The 19,661-nt window shown below is 38.4% G+C and overlaps 1 protein-coding gene across 1 annotated transcript in view; it reads left to right on the forward strand.

Moving 5' to 3' along the window:
* The first annotated feature begins 32 nt into the window (after window positions 1–32).
* MEGF9 (multiple EGF like domains 9) overlaps window positions 33–19,661 on the forward strand; it is a 91,126-nt gene continuing 71,497 nt past the window's right edge. The window contains exon 1 of the mRNA XM_053921219.2: window positions 33–771. Within this exon, the coding sequence (XP_053777194.1) occupies window positions 180–771 (592 nt within the window). The 5' untranslated portion in view covers window positions 33–179. The remainder of the gene's footprint in view (window positions 772–19,661) is intronic.

A 19,661-nucleotide genomic window follows, 5' to 3' on the forward strand; every position in this document is an offset into this window, starting at 1 on the left:
GGCTGTCCGCGCCCGGCCAGGTCGTTCCCTCCGTGCTGGGGCCCGCCCGCGGGGCCGGCCGCCTGTCAGAGGGAGGTGGCGATGGTGCGCCCGGTGGCGGTGGCGGTGACGGCTGCGGCGGCTTCCCCGGTCCGAGTGCAGGGAGGAGAAGATGACTGACCAGCCGACTGACTGAATGAATGAATGGCGGAGCCGAGCGCGCCATGAGGAGCCTGCCGAGCCTGGGCGGCCTCGCCCTGTTGTGCTGCGCCGCCGCCGCCGCCGCCTCAGCAACCGCGGCGGGGAATGTCACCGGCGGCAGCGGGGCCGCGGGGCAGGTGGACGCGTCGCCGAGCCCGTGGCTGGAAGGCGAGCCCACTCCCCCTTTCTCTAAGGCGACGGCTCCCACGACCCAGGCCCCGAAGACCGGACCTCCGCGCGCTACCGTCCACCGACCCCTGACCGCGTCCTCCTCAGCCCAGTCCCCGGAGACGACCCCTCCTCGGGCGACGGCCGGACCCGCTCTTACCACCTTTCAGGCGCCGCTCGGCCCCTCGGCGACCACCCCTGCGGCGGAGGAACGCACTCCGACCACCCCTCGGGCGACGACTAGACCTGCGCCCACCACCCTGCCGACGACCCCTGGCCCGGCGCCGACCACCCCGGTAGCGACCACCGTGCCGGCGCCCACTACGCCGCTGGCCCCGACTCCCGTTCTCCCCCGCAGCAGTAGCAGCAGCGGCGTCCCGCCCACCGCACCTGCCACCGAGGCCCCCACGTCTCCTCCCCCAGGTGAGTCCCAGCGCTTCCTCGCCGGGCAGCACCCTCCCCGCGGCCGCCCATCCTTACCCAGCGCCTGGCCTCTGGGACTGGGCTCCCGGCTGGAATGGGTCGTTTCCTGTCCCAGAGGTTCCCCAGATTTCGACCCCCCAGTGGGAGGAGGTCCACGCTCCGGCGAGCCTGCTTCCCACCCCCCCCGTCTGAAGTCTTTTGTGCCCCCGGAGCTGTGCTTCCTCGGGAGCAGGGAGCCGCTGTGTGGAAGGCGTCGCGCCTCCTTCCCGCGCGGCTCTCTGGCCTTTGTCAGCCCCCCGCAATGGGCGCAAACTTTTGGGCCGGGTTCGAAAGGCGGCACCGTGCCTCCTGCAACCAGCCGGCCCAGCGCCGAGCACGAGGGATTCCTCCCGAAGCTCCAGGTTCCTGTCCATTTCTCCTTGTTTGCATAAATATCAGCAGTGCCTGTGACAGGTGGAAGGGATATTGAAAGCATTTTGTTTACAAAGTAGCCCAGAGCACTTGGGGCCAAGAGAAAAAATAAAAGAGAAACATTGTAATGCGTGTTTCCCCGCAATAAGTGGATTCAGTCGGTCATTTGGGACAGGTGTGTTATCTAGGTTGAGCGCATTTATAAATTAGGTTAAATCCCTTCCTTGCACCATTTTTTTTTTCTGGTCCCTCAATTACAAGGTCAATATGTTTGGACAAATACGCAATTTAAGCAGGATGCCTCCTTCCCGGCCCCCCCTCCCCGCCCTTTTTCTCTCTTAAGCTAGAATATTAAATTTTGTTGATGCTGATAAATGCCAATTTCTGTTTGAGTCCACGTAGAAAATAAGGTTCTTCTTCCTGCTGGTTGAAGTGGTCAAGCAAAGTCAGAGACAACTCCTGTTCTCTCCCCTTTTCCATCAGAAATGGGCTTGGAACTAAGCAAATAAAACCTACCGTGTCCAAACCATTTGCCGAGATGTACTTAACATTAATGGATCTCTGACCTAATTCTTAGGCTCAGTGATCTGCTGTGGAGTCAGGTATGGACTTTGGACTGTAATTGAGTTTGCAGAGAATTTCGCCACATGACTATTAGTCTTAACAGTCTTGAATCTTGGGTTCAAACTTGGCATTGACATTAGTAGGAATGCAGATTATTCACTCACAAAAAGCTAAGTTTGCATCTCTTCTAGGTGGATTTTGACTGTGACCTTTTTTGGCCTTGTACGGGGAAACTGACCTATTACTGAGAGACAGGAAGCATAGTGGCTGAGAGTATGAACTCTGGAGCCTACTCTTAGTTTTGAATCCTAGCCCTGCCCCTTATTAACCGTATAATTTTGGGCAGGTCTCATAACCTTTCTTCCTCTCTGAAATGAAAATAGCAATAGTACTCACCTCATAGGATTGCTGTGAAGATTAGATATGACTAGGCTTTTTTTGGGGGGGGGTGGATAGTAAGCATTTGAGGAACCTAGCAGGGGCTTGTGGTGGTTTTTATTTGTTTTAGTAAAGCATAAGAGAAAAAGGATGAATTAGGTGTTTTGGAATTGGAAGCACACAGTAGCATTTAAGTAGCAAGATCACTTATTGAATGGTTAGTATATGATAAATAAGTCTGTGTATTGGATGTGTTTTACTTTTATTACTTTTGTGTTGTTATTTTTAAATCACAAAGTAACCATTACTTGCAAAAAAAAATTACAACCAGAAGTCCTCAAAGGAACAAGTGAAAGTCACTCCTTTACTGCCTCCAAGTTCCAGTCAGTCCCTAGAGGTTACTACTGTTAACAGTTTGATCTCTTTTCAGACATTTTTCTGGGTGTATATGAATGTGCACACAGGTTTTTAAAAATAGTTTTTAAAATTCAGCATGAAATAATTCTATATATATTGTTTTGCAACTTGCTATGTACAGTTAACCATGTATCATGGGCTTCCCCGCTCCCCCCAGCTTAGTACCTAAGGTCTACCTTACTATTATTTTTTTTTACAGTTGCATTTTTTGCTGTAGGACTATATTATAATTTAGCCAATCTCTTATTATGGACACTCAGATTGCTTCTGTGCTTCATTTTAAAAAGCACAGAGAAGAAGAATGTGTTCTTGTCAAGTCCATCATATGTATTATATTCTCTAACGCTTTGGCTGGAGCTCATACATTCCAAATGAAGTTTAGATAAGGTAAAGCTGGATTGATTATATTTGCAATCCAAACTTTTCAAGATTTTTCATGGATTAAAACATACCTACGCCTGCAGGGGTCTGGGTTACAAAAGTTTTAGGAGGATGCCCAACTTTGGAAGCTCTGTGTTTTAAATTTTCTGTGGTTTGTACTTTTCTGTGAATTCACCATGGACTGCCTCTGTCTGGTTCTCAGCATATTATTGGACAGTTGTAGCTTTACAGTGATATAATCAAGTGTGCCCTTTTTATCTGAACATGGGTTCTAGTTTACTTCAAACAGTAAACACATCCCTCTGACCCTAGGAGAACTTCTACCTGAATTCGAGAGACCTAGTTTGGCTTGCAAAGTTGGATTCTTGGCATCTGGGAAGGTGGTTATACAGGATGTTTTATTTTAATGTTCCTCTAAGGACTGAGTATGTTTGATAATGTATTATGTGATGGGATGGGTCTTCTAGCTGCTCTTTGAATTAGTAAGATTTCTTTTGTGAAGGTCTAGCTGAGAGCTCTTGCCCGCCCCTCAGTTAGGGCCCTCTTTTATTTACAGGGACAACTGATTGCAAACTGAAACTAATTGCCCAGCAAGCAGGCACTTTCCTCCCGCAGACCTGGCAAAACATTTGGCTGATTGGTTGGCTGGGTAGGACATTTTAAGGAGGGTGAAGGGAGAGGCTGCGATACTATAGAATAATAGTTATATCAGCAGTAAGAGACTGAGGTGATGACAAGTGTTTGATTTTTAAAGTTATTTAAATGCATCTATTTGACAGACCTGGAGCCCTTATTCTCTGCTGTTAAGGTTCTAGTGCAGATGCAAGAAAAAAGGATCCTGTGCTTTCTGTTTGTCTGATTGTGGCAGCCAAGATTGAATGGGGCACTAGAGGAGAAAAGAATACGGACCTATAGGGCCAGATGGAACATTAATACTACCTTCTTACGTGGCTCTACATTTTAGGAAACACTTCCATACACTTAGCTGAAATATTTCTCCCTGTAGTTACACAGACTGGTTCTGCCCGTTGGGCCCATGCAGAATAAGTCTGCTCTCTCTGTGCCATGACAGTTCTTCAGGGATTTGGGGACAGTGATCATGTTCCCTCTGAGTCTGGGCTAAATACCTTCGGCTCCCTCAACTGTTCTTTATGTGGTATGGTTTCAGGTTCCCTCACTACCCTGGTCACCCCTCTTCTGGACTTTTGCAATCTTTCTGTGTCTCTCCCAAAGTGTGGAACGCAGAGTTGAACACAATACTCCAGATGAGCTCCAACTAGCTGTAGCAGAGAGGGCAGTTACCTTTCTGGATGCTATTCTACTGTCGATACAGTTGTTTCTAATCAGCAGCTTTTTTGGCAGCCACACTGTGTTGTTGACTCATCAAGTCCATTAAGATAGTTGTCTTTTTTGTTTTGTTTTGTTTTTTTGTTTTAACATGTGCTAGATGAGCCTTCCTTCATTCTGGATTTGGAAATTCTTGTTATTTTTTAAAATATAAGCTGAGACATTTGCCAGACATTTAAGATTTATTATGCTAGGTTCAAGCCATCCTTTTAGATCCCAGGTCTGTCAGTGGACCCCACCCAGTTTATTCATATTCACCTACAGGGTGTTCCTATAGACAGAGTCTGAGGACAAGTTAGAGCAGGTTATTCTTGCCTCATAGGGCAGAATAAATTTAGGGATGTTAAACAGTTTGGAAGGTAAGGAGAAATAGTTTAGATTAGTTCTCAAGGGTCTCTTCCAGCTCTACAGTTCTAATGGTTTGGTATGCATGATTCAGGACACATTAATGTCCCCCAAAGAGCCTTAATCATTTATTTGTAATTGAAGGTAAGAGAATAGGCTTTGTTTAAGCAAGCGCTAAATTTAGAGTTCGAAAATCTGACTACTGTGACCTGTATATAAAATATTACGACTGGATTTTATTGGAAAGGAACGTTGTGGGAATGCAGGACCCACCTCACTGTACTGGGAAATGTTTTCTTCATCCTGAAATTCGCTACTGCTAGGTTCAGGGTCTTATTTGCTTGTAGTTAATTAAGAAGATGCCATTCATTTTAAGGAAATAGAAATTATTCAGGCTTTGAAGGCCATGTAGGCCCATAATCTTATCCATGTGGGCCTGGATGTGTTTCACAATTTAGAGCTTTCCACGTTTTAGGAAGTTAATAAATACACCACAGTGAAGTCTGGGGCAGCATACACAAACACATAAAAATATTTGCATCAAAATGCATATATGTTCACACTGAGTGGGATAAATAAAGACTATAAATAGCCTTGCATTTGTTCACCTCAGGTGTTGCTGTTAAATGAGTTACAGAAAAAAATTCGGCTTTTGGAGCTCCTGGTATTTAGCATCAGGTTTGAGGGATTGTGGACCACTGTAATAGTAATTGCAAATACATGTGGTACTTACTACATTAAAGGCAATGTTCTAACTGCTTCACAATTAGCTATAATCAAGTTATTATTATTCTCATTGGATAGATAAGGAAACTGAAATTCAGAGAAGCTCAGCTGTGGCAGAGTCTGGATTCAAACCTAGTCATTCTGGTTCCAGAATCTGCATTATTGGCATTTAAAGAAGTAGTTACATAGTAGAAAAGAGATGGAAACCATTTTGCTAAGATTATTGGTTCTTGGATGCTAATCTGAAAAAATGTCTGCTCTTCTTTGGCACTTCCTGCCTTCACCCCATTGTGCGCTATTCATTCACCTTCTCAAATTTTCTGTTTTACAATGTTTTACAACTGTGATCTTAAATTATAGCTCTAGTTATTCCTTTGATTTGCTTCTAACATGGTCTGTGATAGAGAAAACTTTGACTGTAGTCTTTTTAGGACCAGGTCCAGGGACTCCTCAAATTCACTATATCTTATTCCTGGTCTAAATTCCTACCTTTGTGTAGAAATTCCTTAGTCTGAATAGTTTCTGGAACAAAATAGTTAAAGTCCAGAACATTAGTTTCCATTTTTCTGAATTATGTCCCCAGGAAGCCTTCTGGCTAGTTGAAAATTTACACATTGATATAATCTATCTAGGTCTTTTTATCTTGATATTTAAAAAGACCCATAAAATTAAAGTGTGCATTACTTTCATCTCAGCATTTCTGAACAAGTATATATTAACTTCCAGATGTCCCGGCACTCTTATAAAAAGAATGGAAGAAAAGTATCACGGTGCTGTTTTTTACTGATGGGTAAATTAGGGGCAGAGAGATTACCGCTCTAGGGCACTTAATAGATCAGAAGAGAATAGAAATAGAAGATTGTGTTTGGCTGAAAGATGATGTTAGATGATATTTTCAGTTATAAATAGCTTTAATTTGGTTTTTGCCTTGATCTTGATTTTTGTTTGTTTTCTTTAGATATGATATAAAAGCCTTTATTACTAATGTTGAGACACCTTTTCTGTGGTCACTTAATCTTTTTTAAAGAATACATTTTGTTTTATCTATTTTTCACTAGAAACAACTACCCTAATTGTACTGGTAACTTTGAAGGGAGATTAAAAAAAATTGTGATGAAAGAGATAAAGATTATGTCTGGATACTATGTATTTGGACCACAATAAAGATTTACTCGAAATAATTATTTTTTTTAGATGTATCCAAGTACATGTGATAAATCTATGTCAAAATAATTCCTCTGGTAATGCCACTGTTCCACAGATCATTGTTATTGTCAGGATAAACCTTTCCCTATTACTTTTTCTTCATTAAAAAAATATTTCTTAAAAAAAATCTTTATTTTGTCCCCCTTGCCCATTTTTTCACTTTAAACTCCCTTATGTTTCCCTCACTCTTGTCTCTTATTCTTAGCCTCATCCATTCTTTCATGGTCTTTAAGGAACAAAATTATCGTCTCTATTTAACAATTTACCACTTTGTCTTTCTTCAGTGCCTCCTCAAAGCCCAATTCTTCCAAGAAGCCTCTCTGGAGGAACAAAAGGTCCTTGGAGATGTCCTGGTAACAGGGTGCACAGGGTTGAACACTTTGCACTCAGAACAAACCCTCTCTCTGTGACTTTGACTTTTTTCCTTTGAATTTGTTTTTAGTCTATTTAATTTAGATTATTAAGCCCACTTGATAAGAAAATGTCATCATTTATACAATATGCAGGACAGGGTATTCTCTCTTTTTGAAAAAAAAGATAAAAATGAAAGAAAAGATTTTGGTTTTGCTCTGGGATCTTCTTAATTGCCCAGCTTCCCCTCAGCCCCCCCATTCTCCTGAGGAACAATACAGAAAAAACTGTCATAACAGAAGTTACCTGTATTAATAAAAAAAATCAAGTACTCTGAGTAAGTAGCAAATTTCTTTTTCTATTTATGAATATAATTTGAGCTGTGTTTTGGCGATAAGTGGATTGGGGCTGCATACCAGTATAAAGGGTTTAATTTGGTTAAGAAACAAATGTTTGATCTTTTGAATGACAGAATTTCCCCTGTAGAAATCTTATTAAAGTTAATAATGAACAGGATGCTTCTAATAATGAAAAAGTATGCACTGTTTTACAATTTACAAGGTGTTCTTAGGATCTCCAATACTTTGACATCTATATCTTGTTAATTTCTGGGCATTATATGAAAAAATAAAGGCTTCACTTCTGCTCTCTGTCAGTACTCTTATTGGTGAATATTGATAAAATCTTTACAGGTTTTTGGTGTATTTCACATTTGATATTTTGTATTTCAAACTGTTATCTTTTAAATTTATTTCATTAATGTAAACCTTTGACTGATTTAGCTACCCATATTTACAGGATGGAAAAAATGGTATTTGGAAAAGAAGATTGCTTACTTCATATTTTCTTTCCCAGACATTAATTACATGGGGCTGAATGTTATGGAAGGAGCCCAGTATTCATTGAAAGCAAATGGTGGGCTGGCCAGGGGGTTCAGTTGGTTGGAGTATCTCCCGTACACCAAAAGGTTGCGGGCTTGGCTCTCGGTCAGGACACCTACCCACGTTGCTGGTGTGATCCCTAGTTGGGGCATGTATAGCAGGCAACCAGTCGATGTTTCTCTCTGACATTGATGTCTGTCTGTCTTTCTCTCTTCCCTTCCGTCCTTCTCTCCCTCCTTCTCTCTCTAAAAAAATCAATAAAATATATCTTTGAGTGAGGATTAAAAAAAAAAAAGAAAGAAATGCTGGTGGAGATAACAAAGGTGAACTACAGAACTTGATTGGGCGGTATCATGTAAATCTCACTTCTTCAGATTGAAATATGATTTACTTCTTTACTAGTGTATGAAGCTCGTTGGAATTATCTTAACATTATTTTAGTTGTAGTGCCTCAAATCAGTGTGCCAGTAGCAAAGAGACATGGCACTCTCTCATTTCTCTTTTCTGATCTAATATTTAACACTTTGGCAGGAAAGGTAATTAATATTAATTGAGAAATATTACATACCTAGTTACCAGGATTTTTAAAAACATACATCATGTTACTTAATTATTCGATGATGCAATAGTTAAATATTACTATCCTTACTTTATGGATGGCAAATACTCAGATTTAGAAATGTAAAGTAGCTCGCTTACACCTATCAGGTTATAAAGTCCATAAGAGCAGGGCCTTCTGTTTGTTTTGTTCACAATTGTATCCCCAGTGTTCAGCCTAAAATAGATTCTCAATAAATATTTGATGATTGAATGAGTAAAAAAAGGAGGAATTGTTTGTAGCTACACTACAGTTGCAGTGTGTTCTTAAGGAAGATAATGTAATCAATCTCATGGCCTTTTCCCTTAGTTTAGAAATGAAATTTTCTTTTTCCCTTTACTACGTGTGGCAAACAGAGTTCCTTGAAATCTAGCAAATTACATTATTTATTTATTATTTATTTTTTGTTATATAACTTTTCCCCTTCTATTCTTTTAGTTAAAGGAAGAGCAGCAGTACACAAAGACCGGGTGACTTTTGTAGAAAGAGTAGCTAAGTTGGAAAAGCTGAGCACTTGTGTGTAAGACATGGGACCCTAAGTTATTTCTCAGTTTTTCACCAGTTCTGTGACCTTGGGCAAGTAATTTCATCTGTAAAATGAGAGCGTGAGACTAGATTTGTGGTTTTTAAACTGTATTATTTTGGGACCTAGGGTTCCTTAGAAGTGTTTGGGAGGCAGTATAGGACTGTGGAAGCCCAGTGGGTTACTCTCCAAGTCTTGCCCCATATCACCACCCACACTTCAATCAGCTCAGTTCTCATATGGTTTATATGCTGGGTTTCTTTCACTAAAATTGCTGAAATAGAAATTCTTCTACTCTACATTTCTGTAATAAAGAAATTATAGTAAATTATGAACTTTCTATATTATGGATATAACACTTATATAATGTAAGTACTACATTATAATTAAGTATATGTTATTTCATAATAAATGAAATACACAATGTAAGTATTATGCAGGCATTCAAATACTTAAGTTATACTTAGTAGCAATGTACACAGAAGGAAAGAAATATACCAAAATGTGAAGTGGCTAAAGCTAAATAATGGGATTATGGGTCATTTTAATTGCCTTCTTTGTGTTTTTCTGAATTTTCCGATGAATATAGCCATTTTTAACTTGTAATTATAAAAATAAATAAAATGAAATAAATGTTGTGATAAGGTTGGTAAGCCTGTACTTGCATGAGATCATGTTAGGTGATATTACCCAGGGTCACTTAACTATAATTTCTGCCATTGACTTAGCAATTTTGATTTGTATCAGAGATATTTGCTCAGTTTCAGTGAGTTGTGGTTCTGAAGAAAGGAGATTGCTGAAGGCAATACCCAAGAAAGGAAACTTTCTGAGGCCTGACAAATCTTAAACATATGGTAGGGATGACATATGTAAGATTTGGTACTTTTGGGGAGGTTTAAGATCTTAGATGAGACTGAAAACAGAGCTGTTGTTTTTATCCATATTTTTCTGTTTCAGGAATTTAAAGCATGACTTAAAATAAATTGAAATAGCTTATTAAAGTAGTTTATGTTTAAATTATGCAAAATTGAATTTATGGCATTGTTCACAGCCTTCACTAATAGAAGATCTTTGATTAGATCTTCTTTTAAAGGTATAGAGCTCTCAGAAGTTTGGTTTTATTGGTCCTTATGTTTTGCAATTAGATCAGATAGGATTGCTTTTATAATGATAATATAACAGTTGTTTTATATGATATCCTTGCCAGAAAGACTGCTAAGTTCTGAGGGAAAGGGAAATTTATTCAATTGGAAAAAGGAATGTATTCTGATTAGTCACAGGGAAAATGATAAGGACTAGGAATGTTTTCAACCTGGCTAGAGAATGTTAAATAACCTTTATTTAGTAAGTTTTAGGCTGATTTTGAAAACTCTTGTTTCATTCTTGCATGCTTCCCAGAGACTGGCACATGATCAGGAATCGTGGTAGGTTTTTATTATTTATTAAAAAAAATCTAGTGTTTTTACTTGATGTATGTGAGCAAAAAGAAGAGGTTAGGAGTAGCACTGTTGAGTATAAGGAGAACATCATATTCTCTATGACCATTTTAATTTTGGAAATGGTATTTAAAGGTGAAATTCCTTTAAAAATATTCTAGGGAAAGTTTAGATGTTGGCATCCTTGAAGGAAATGGGATAAATTGAGTAGCTTTTAGATTTTCTTCAGTCCTATCTATCATTTATAGGGATGTAATGGTAGTTTGGGAAGAGTTAGTGGAAATAATGGGGGATAAGAGAGGGTGCTTGGTATTCCAACATATTTATCCTGTTTTATTTTTTATTGAGTCTTGATTAGAGGAAGGCATTGAACTTTTTCTGCCATAGATTTCTCATTTGACTTCAAATTCATTGTAATCCTACAGCGTGTTTTGATTTATCCGTTCTGCATGAACTGCATATGGCCCCACCAACCACTGATGTTGTGTGGGTTAATGAATAGTTATAATATATACCAAAAACACAAAGCAATTTAGCTGTTGGGTATTATTATACTAAATTGTTGGTATATTGTCTGTAAACCTATCCTGTTTGACTGGTTTTAGTTTTTAAGTTAGTTTGTTGCGCCGACTTGTCCGTGAAGGCAGAGTTGAATGGTCCAGCTAATCAGTGGAATAGCAGTCAGAAGTACTAAATTCCGATCTTTATTTCCATTCAGCACATTTTTGAGCACATTTTTTAATGGCTCTGTGACTTAGTTTCTCTGACTGTAAAATAAAGCCTGTTACTTACTTCTAGTCTCCCAAGTTTTTTGATAAGTTACACATGTAAATTATGGTGGGCTTTTCTCAAACACAAAGGCTTTATAGAATTCAAACTGTTTTCTGGTATTCTTTCCTGATAGCATGGTTTAATAGCTTTCAGTGTTATGTGAACAAGATAGCTTTTGATTAAACACAACAAAGAAGCAAACATACTTTTACAGGTGACTTCTTTATGCTAAAATATTTTAATGCTATTTTATAGTTAACATATTTATGTAGTTTATACACAATTATATATTATGGTTATTTGCAAAAGATTGGGGATCCTTCCGTATTATTTTTCTTCCTGTACTACCTTGAGAAAATAAAATAATCCTTATATTAAACTCATAAAATAAATAAGTTGTGCTTTTGTAGATCTTTAATATTATTTTTAGTTGAGCTCTGTAGAATGTGTTCTACATAATCATTTTTAGGATTATAAAATAATATATATTAGAAAATATAAAAAATAAAGATAAAAAATGAACCCAGATATAACTAAAGTTAACATTTTAGTGGTAACTACAGAATTTTTCTTATATCAATACTTATTTTAGCCCTCTCCCTACCATTGAGGTATTTCTGTATTGCTTTGAAATTGCTATTTAATGTAACATATTTCAAATATTGTTCTTTAATGTAATATATTTCAAGTATTTTAACACAGTGAAATGGGGCACTTTTCAAATGAAGTTGAAAGTAGTATTATTGGTGCTATTTCTATAACTTAAATGGTCAAACTCTGAGTGCTCATTATGTTCAAGTTACTGTATTAGGTGCCTCCTAATAGTTATAGAAAAACTCTACCATAAAGTTTTTAATCACTGATGAGTTCAGTATTTTGTTACTGCATACATTGCTTCATTTCTCACAGCAATAAGTGAGATCACTTATTTGTGATGAAAACAAAGGTGTGGGTTGGATTTAGCACTCTTCTGAAGGCAAGTATATAACAGGTCAAAATGGGAAAAAATTAACCACATTTAAATTATTTGTTGCCCTGGCTGGTGTGGCTCAGTGGGTTGAACACCGGCCTGTGAACTGAAATGTCACCAGTTCGATTCCCAGTCAGGGCACATGCCTGGGTTCTGGTCCAGGTCCCCACTTAGGGGCATGTGAGAAGGAACTGATTGATGTATTTCTCACACATTGATGTTTCTCTCTCTCTTTCTCCCTCCCTTCCCGGTCTCTAAAAATAAATAAATAAAATCTTAAAAAATAAATTGTTTGCCATGTCATCAAAGAGAACATAAATCTGCGTTGAATAGAATTCTCAGGCTTCATACGATGCTTCACCTAAGACTTGGCACTCCTCGGCAGAACCAAACCAGTGACGATTTTTCTTGTGTCTGTTCCAGCATAAGCGTGATATCTCTTGGGTTCAAGTGGGCCCTGACAACCCAAAGCAGTCTGGAACCAAGCCAGGCATTTAGTATTTTCAGTTCTGTGGTGAGAGAAGTCAAGGTTCCTGTCTGCCTAGCTCGTGCATTGCCAGAGAAGGCCTAGGTGCTGCGCTAGAGAATATGCCAAAGTATGGCTCTGGCCTTCAGGAAATTGATACCTGTTTTACACAGTGATCTCTATTCTCTGAAATTTGCAAAGAAAAGGCTATAACTTTCAAATCAAAGCAATAACAAACCATAGTGTTATTGAGATAAGATTAAGTTATTAATGCACATAAACCATTTCAGACGTGCTTAATAATCAGCACATAGTAACACTTAAAGTTAGCTATCATTATTATCAATAGTTTTTTGTTATCTGTTAACTGTTTGAAAATAGAGAAAACTTGGTCAATTCTAGATTATAAATTTATGAGCTTGCTTGGAACAGTCTGTAGACGGGCAACACATTGGTAATCAGGAAGACCTGCACATTGTTTCAGGTCAACCTTTCTAACAGGTGGTTCTGAGGTACAGAGTGGGACCAATAGCTTGACCACATCTAATTCTGTCAGAGTGGTCCAGATGAAGCCACATTATGCTGTGACATGTTGCAGATACAATAGTAATGGTATTGCCCAGGACTGGACTAAATGGAAGCTGTTTTCAAAAAGCAAATGCAATTCCCTGGCTGGTGTAGCTCAGTGGATTGAGCACAGGCTGCAAACCAAAGGATCGCCGGTTCAATTCCCAGTTGGAGCACATGCCTGGGTTGCCGGCCAGGTCCCCAGTGAGGGCCATGTGAGAGGTAACCACACACTGATGTTTCTCTCCCTTTCTTTCTCCCTCCCTTCCCCTCTCTCTAAAAATAAATAAATAAAATCTAAAAAAAAAAAAAAAAGCAAGTGCAAAGACAGGACTCCATGAAGCAGCCATTGTCCAGTTCTGGAAGGTGTTTTATAGGTATCTTTCCATAGGAATCTTTTCTATAGGGATCTTTTATAGGTATCAGGCCCTAGCCACAAATGACTCAGTAAAGTGAATATAAGGCTGGCCTACAGAAAGACACGAACACTCAGTTTTATATTGGTTACATGTGCATATTTTGAGAGCCTACCAAATACAACTTGCTCATATACATTGCAAGTCATAATAGCCTCCCCAGGCTTCTATACCATTGTCTGTAACTTGAGTATAATATTACCAACCTAACAGGGTTCTTGAGTGTTGACCTAGAATTGAAACCCAGCTGTCTGACTTAAAAGTCTGTGCCCTTTTTTTCTTTTGACTAAACTGTGCTGCATTGCCAAAGCAGATGGGAGTAGCTGAAAATGAAATAAAGCAGTCACTGATACAGAGCACATTTAGGGTTCTGTTTTTATTGCCTTTCCTAACCACCCCCAGCAAGCCCATACATTGTCCTTCTAAGCACTCATTCTGAATTACACAGTGACGCAGGTTTGATTTCAGTAGCTACTGTGAAAACCAAAATTAGATGAAAGTGTGTTTCTCAGAGGTGGACATGGGTGTGGAGTGGAGATGGGGAGAGGCGATAATAGTGGAAATTAGTTGAGAGTAAATAGGTAGACAACCATGATAAACGTAAAGCAGAACTGAACAGTAACTGTGAGGTTGTCTGCTCAGCGCCAGAAGGATTGGTGCTAACAGAGACTGTAATGCTTATTAGCATTTGGCAGGAAATACCACACACTGCAAAATGGTAGTATTGATTGTTCTTAACAATAAAGCCTTTCATCTTTAACTTAAGAGGGACTCTAGATCAAGATGCTGGTGCAAGACAATATATTGTAAAAAGTAGCAGGTGATAATTTGATTTTGTAAAAATCACAGAAGAATCTCAGACTTGCAAATGTAATTCATAGTTCTACCAGTTATCTGAGGATGCATCCCCCCATTTTATAAACTTCCCTCATTACTCAAAGATCAGACAAAGGAGAAACCATCATTTTATATATAGACACAGCTACTTCTTTCTGATTCAGTTGCAAAATATATTGACAGATGATGTACACAATTTTGGAGGATTTGTATTTATTAGAAAGAATGAAATAACTTTAGTTTGTATGGCATCAGGACTCAACAGTAACATCCTGCAGGTCAAACTATACAACTATAGCTGTGGAGAATATATATACAGCGCAAAACCTGGTCATATAATTCTCCTAGTTAGTAATTTAATATGATAAGTATACTTCAGTATAACTCCTATTTAATCACATAAGTGATTCCAGCCCATAATGCTTAAGTTTCTTAATATGACTTGAAGTATCTTCATAATTTTTCTGTAAAAATTTCCTACCACCCTTTTCCTTATGTTCTAAACTTCAGCACAAATTGCTTATATTTCCCCACAAATACCATGCTTATTATTATTAATAAAGAAATAGTCTGTGTGAGATACTAAGAGCTTTAAATGGATTATCATGACCTTATTTAATTCTCAAAGAACCTAACAAGAAATATTTATTTTTATTCCCAATTTACTAAGCAAAAATTGCGGTGTTGAGAGTTTAAATACAGTACATTGAGCAAGGTCTCATAGCTAGTAAAATGTAGAACCTTGATTCAAATTCAGATCTATGTAGTCTCAAAGCCTCCTCTCTTAATCAGTAAGCTAACTGGCCTATAGTTACTTTGCTCGTGCTCTTCCCTCTGCCTGGAATTTCCTTCTCTTCAGTTTTAATAAGGGCCTTAATTGTAAGCAACAGAAATGGAATTTATTAAAGGATATTGAAGAGTTCACAGAATCTCCTAGGGGACCAAATTCAGGACATGCAGCTAGACATAATGCCCTGTTGTGTTACAGAGAATTCCACTGAATATGCCACTGATACCACGAGTGAACATTAGAGGCTGCAGTTGCACACACTGGGTACTGGGTGCACTATCAAGTACTGCTGCATATTTTCATAGTGCAGCCATCTTCCCTGTGCCACTAGGGCCTCATGCTCCCTGCTTTGAGTCATTCGTTTCTAATTCCAAGCCAGGCGAGGGTGCATGTGGTTGCTAAGAGCCTCAATCACTTGTCCATGCTCTTGAGGTAGGGAAAGCAGGGGGAAAAATAATCTGACATTATGAAGCTTAAAAGACTGAGAATTTCCTCAAGTAGGAAGAAATTCTAAAATAGTAGGAAATTAAACTATGATACTAAACTGCCAAAAAGAATGACGCAGATGTCTACCACATCCCTTTCTTTGCCTGACAAACTTGTCTTTGAAAAACGTCCATGCAGCCTCCTATACTATTGTACCTTATATATTATAATATTGCTGTATATATTATATTTTTTTATTGCTTGCTTTTTAAAAATTCTTGTTTTAAAATATTTGTTTATGTAACTGACTCTATGCTTTGTTCTCAAGTAGCTTATTGGCTATGTCTTATTGATGTTTGTACTCAAACATCTACCTAGGACAGTGTTCAGCACATAGTAAGTACTCAATAAATAGTTGAACTGAACATAAATCCTCCCCTGCCACCACTGTTAGAATGTAAGTTCCATAAGGGCAGGGATTTTTGTCTTTCCCCCTGCCCCCACTATATGCCCAGCACCGAGATTAATTCCTAGCATCTGGTAGGACCTCAGCAAATATTTACTGAATAAGTGGATACTCCTAGTTAGTAAATTATTTATCTAGGAGAATGATATGGTCAGGTAGACCTTTGATTGTGAATGGCAGATTCAAAGAACTATATGATATTTTCCAACTAGACTGCATGTTACAGTAAGAGGCCAGAAACTGTCTCATTCATCTCTTGTTATCTCTTCCTCCTATCCAGAAGCATGACCAGAAAAGGGCAATTCGGAAATTTGGAATTTTTTCCCAGACCTATCAGCATAATCACTAGCCACAAAAATGGCTTAAAATACCATACCTGCTTGACATAAAACATATTTTTATTATCTCCTTTTGCATAACCAGCTATATCCGGAGATTTTATCTATCCCTGGAAGAAAAGACAGTTGGACAGACTATCTTGTATCTTGTTTTTAAAAGTATAATAACCTAGGACAGCAGCATTTTACTTTAAAGAAATGAGGAAATGAAAGCCCATAATTGGGAAATTATTTGTACAAAGGCAGTAGAGTAGCAGAGATGTACGGTAGAGCAGAGTTCTGTAGTTTTTAGAGGTTAGCTTTTTGAAGAGAACATAGTGCAATTATGTCAATCTGAAAGAGAACTTCTGTTCAAGCTAACTAAAGAATTATTATGTATTAATGATAACAATCATCTCTGGAACCAAACTGCCTGGATTTGAATCATTTGCTCCACTACTTACTACCTGTGTAACCTTGGGCTGTGCCCCAATTTTCTCATCTATAAAATGGGCATAATAATAGCATCTACCTCACAGGGTTATTTTAAGGATTAAATGAAGTACTTAGAATGCCTGGCATAAGTAGGCCTTCTAAATGTCAGCTGTTCATTGTAGTGTTATATTTTGAATATCTATTTACTTTTCACTACTTCCATTCTTTTTGATTCTTCACTATCTCCAATCTTTTCAATTGTGAATTAGTAGTGTTACCATATATTACAGAGAACCTGAACCTGAGATGAAGTTGTTTGCCCAATAGTCACATAGCTGTGAAGTACTAGTTAGCTGAGATTCAAAGCCAAATCTATTTTATTTTTGAAGCTCTTCCTATCATGTTAAATTAACATGCTAGAAGTAGATTGAGTTTAGTGTACTTTATTGTAGCTTTCTAACCACTGTTGTTAATTTTAATGCATTTTTTTCTTTCTACCACCTTCTCTCTCTTTTCTGATTTTTAGTCATTTTTTTTCTCTCCATACCATAGATTTATTTACCACCTTTACCGCTTTTGGATTTGTAGTAGGAAGTATGTACTTATCAAAGCATATCCTCACATAATACTATGACTGTTTATTTTATAATTACTTTCATTTTTTTGTTAGCTTTGTTGATCTGTACAGTAATGGGTTTCCAGAAGAGAAGACAGATATCTGCTATGAGTCAGATAAGTAATTTTATACATTAGGTAGGATGGTATTTAAGGGCAAATTGCACAATTCCAAAAATTTAGGACCATTTCAGTCAGTGTAAAAGATAACACACAATTTTGTCAGAAACAGAGGCAATATCAAATAATGATATTGAGTTGCTATAAAAACTTTGCAACTTAGTATTTTTCTGTGTATCATCATTGCTGGACTTTTGCATAAAATTTCTGTTGAGAATTCCAAATGGGCTCGATATTTGTTGCAAAAAAATATGTTTACGTAAACTTACTGTTTTAGAGCATTATCTCTCTTAGCATATGATGTTTTTGTTAACAGAACTTTTCACAGTTATCAGAAAATGGGGATTTATCTTTGCTATATTTCTTTTAGTTGATAATCTCACATTATAGAATACTCAATTAGAAATACACACACTTAAAATCAGTGATTAAACAGTCTTCAAGGACTAAAGCCACAAATATCAGGAAGCTATTACTTTCTATTTCCTTATTGCTTAGCCAGTCTTCTTTTTTTTCAACTAGACAAGATTTCAGATCCTCTTTTCACTTGATTTTTTTTTGTCTCACTGTGTTCAAACTGGCCTTCGACTTTGTTTTGGTAATATGTTCACCTTAAGGTTTCGCATTCATTTTTGCCGAAGTAATAGAGAAAAGGGTATGTCAGTAAGTTTACAGTGGGCTTTCCATGTTAACAAAGTAAGGTTCCTTTATTTGTTTATCAAATCTTTGTTAATCCCTTGCGATGCACTTAGCACTGGGGTAGAGAGACACTGCAGAGACAAGTAAGGGTTTCTGTCCTTGAGAACCACACTGGAGAATACAGAAAATCAGACTACAGAATGATAAGTTCCATCACAGTGGTGTGCACATACTACAAGAGCAAAGAGGGGGCTCCTCAGCAAGACTCTTTTTTGGAGGGGTGCAGGATAATGTCAGATAAGGCTTTTTGGAGGAAGTTTTCTCTGAGCTGACACTTGAGATGGAGGAGGGGGAGGACGCTCTAGGAAAAGGGAACAGCATGTGAAAAAGTACAGAGGTAAGAAAGCACATGCATAGGCTGTTCAGGGAACTGAAGACTTGAGTGGCTCAAGTAGGGGAGGAGAGGATATGTGAGGGTAGAACAGGGAATGGTGAAATGTGAAGCTGGCATTTTTAGCAGTTGTGAAATAATGAGATGCTTTATAGGTCATGCTCAGAAATTTATTCTAAAAGCAACAAAGGAGTGTAAGCCGCAAGTGACGTGGTAAGGTTTGTGTTTTAGATCAGTCTGGAAGGTACAGTGCACTCCTGAAAGAGTAAATGATCCCCAGCAAAGATAATTAGAGGCCACTGACTCTCTAAACTTTTTCCAGCATTAATTTTGGATTATAGGGTTTACATGCAAAGATAATGTAAGAATAGGAGGGGGACATGAATTAGTGTTCTGTCCTCTTTATTAAGCAAACATTTGAAAACTATTTTGCTTGTTGGTATAACACACAGATTTGACAAATAAAGCCAGCAATTGATGCTGGACCTCTTAATGGATCTGCTGTTAGACTGAACAAACCTAAGTGCTTCCTGTGCACCAGGTACTGTGCTAGGAGCTAAGGATAGAAGGATGAATGACTTAGGAATTTAAAGTCTGGTGGAAGGACAGAATTGTGTGTAAATGCTTTAGGATACTTATGTATTAGGTTACATTTTCACTTTCCATCCTTATCTCAAGCCTTTAAAGTATGGGTGAGGAAACCAAGGATAAGAGAGGTTTTTCCCTTCAACTTTATTGTCATGTAATTGACATGTAACATTGTGTAAGTTTAAGATGTACAACGTGATGATTTGATACACACATATATTGCAAAATGTTTGCCCCAGTTAAGGTTAGTTAACATATCCTTCACCTTGTATAATTATCATTTCGTTATTCTTGTTGCTGTGGTGAGGATATTAAAGCTGTACTAAGAGAGGTGTTTAATTTAGTCAAGGTCATGTAATAATGAACGGTACTAGCTGTAACTCAATATTTGATCTACCTACCTTCAAATGTTTCCCATTCCCTCACCACCATATGTGGGGGGGCTCTGCCCGCAGAGCCCCACCGTCTGCCACAGATGAGAAGAAGCCTACCAAGACATGACCTGCTTGGGG

The sequence above is a fragment of the Desmodus rotundus genome, chromosome 1 (assembly GCF_022682495.2).
Source record: "Desmodus rotundus isolate HL8 chromosome 1, HLdesRot8A.1, whole genome shotgun sequence".
NCBI lineage: Eukaryota > Metazoa > Chordata > Mammalia > Chiroptera > Phyllostomidae > Desmodus > Desmodus rotundus.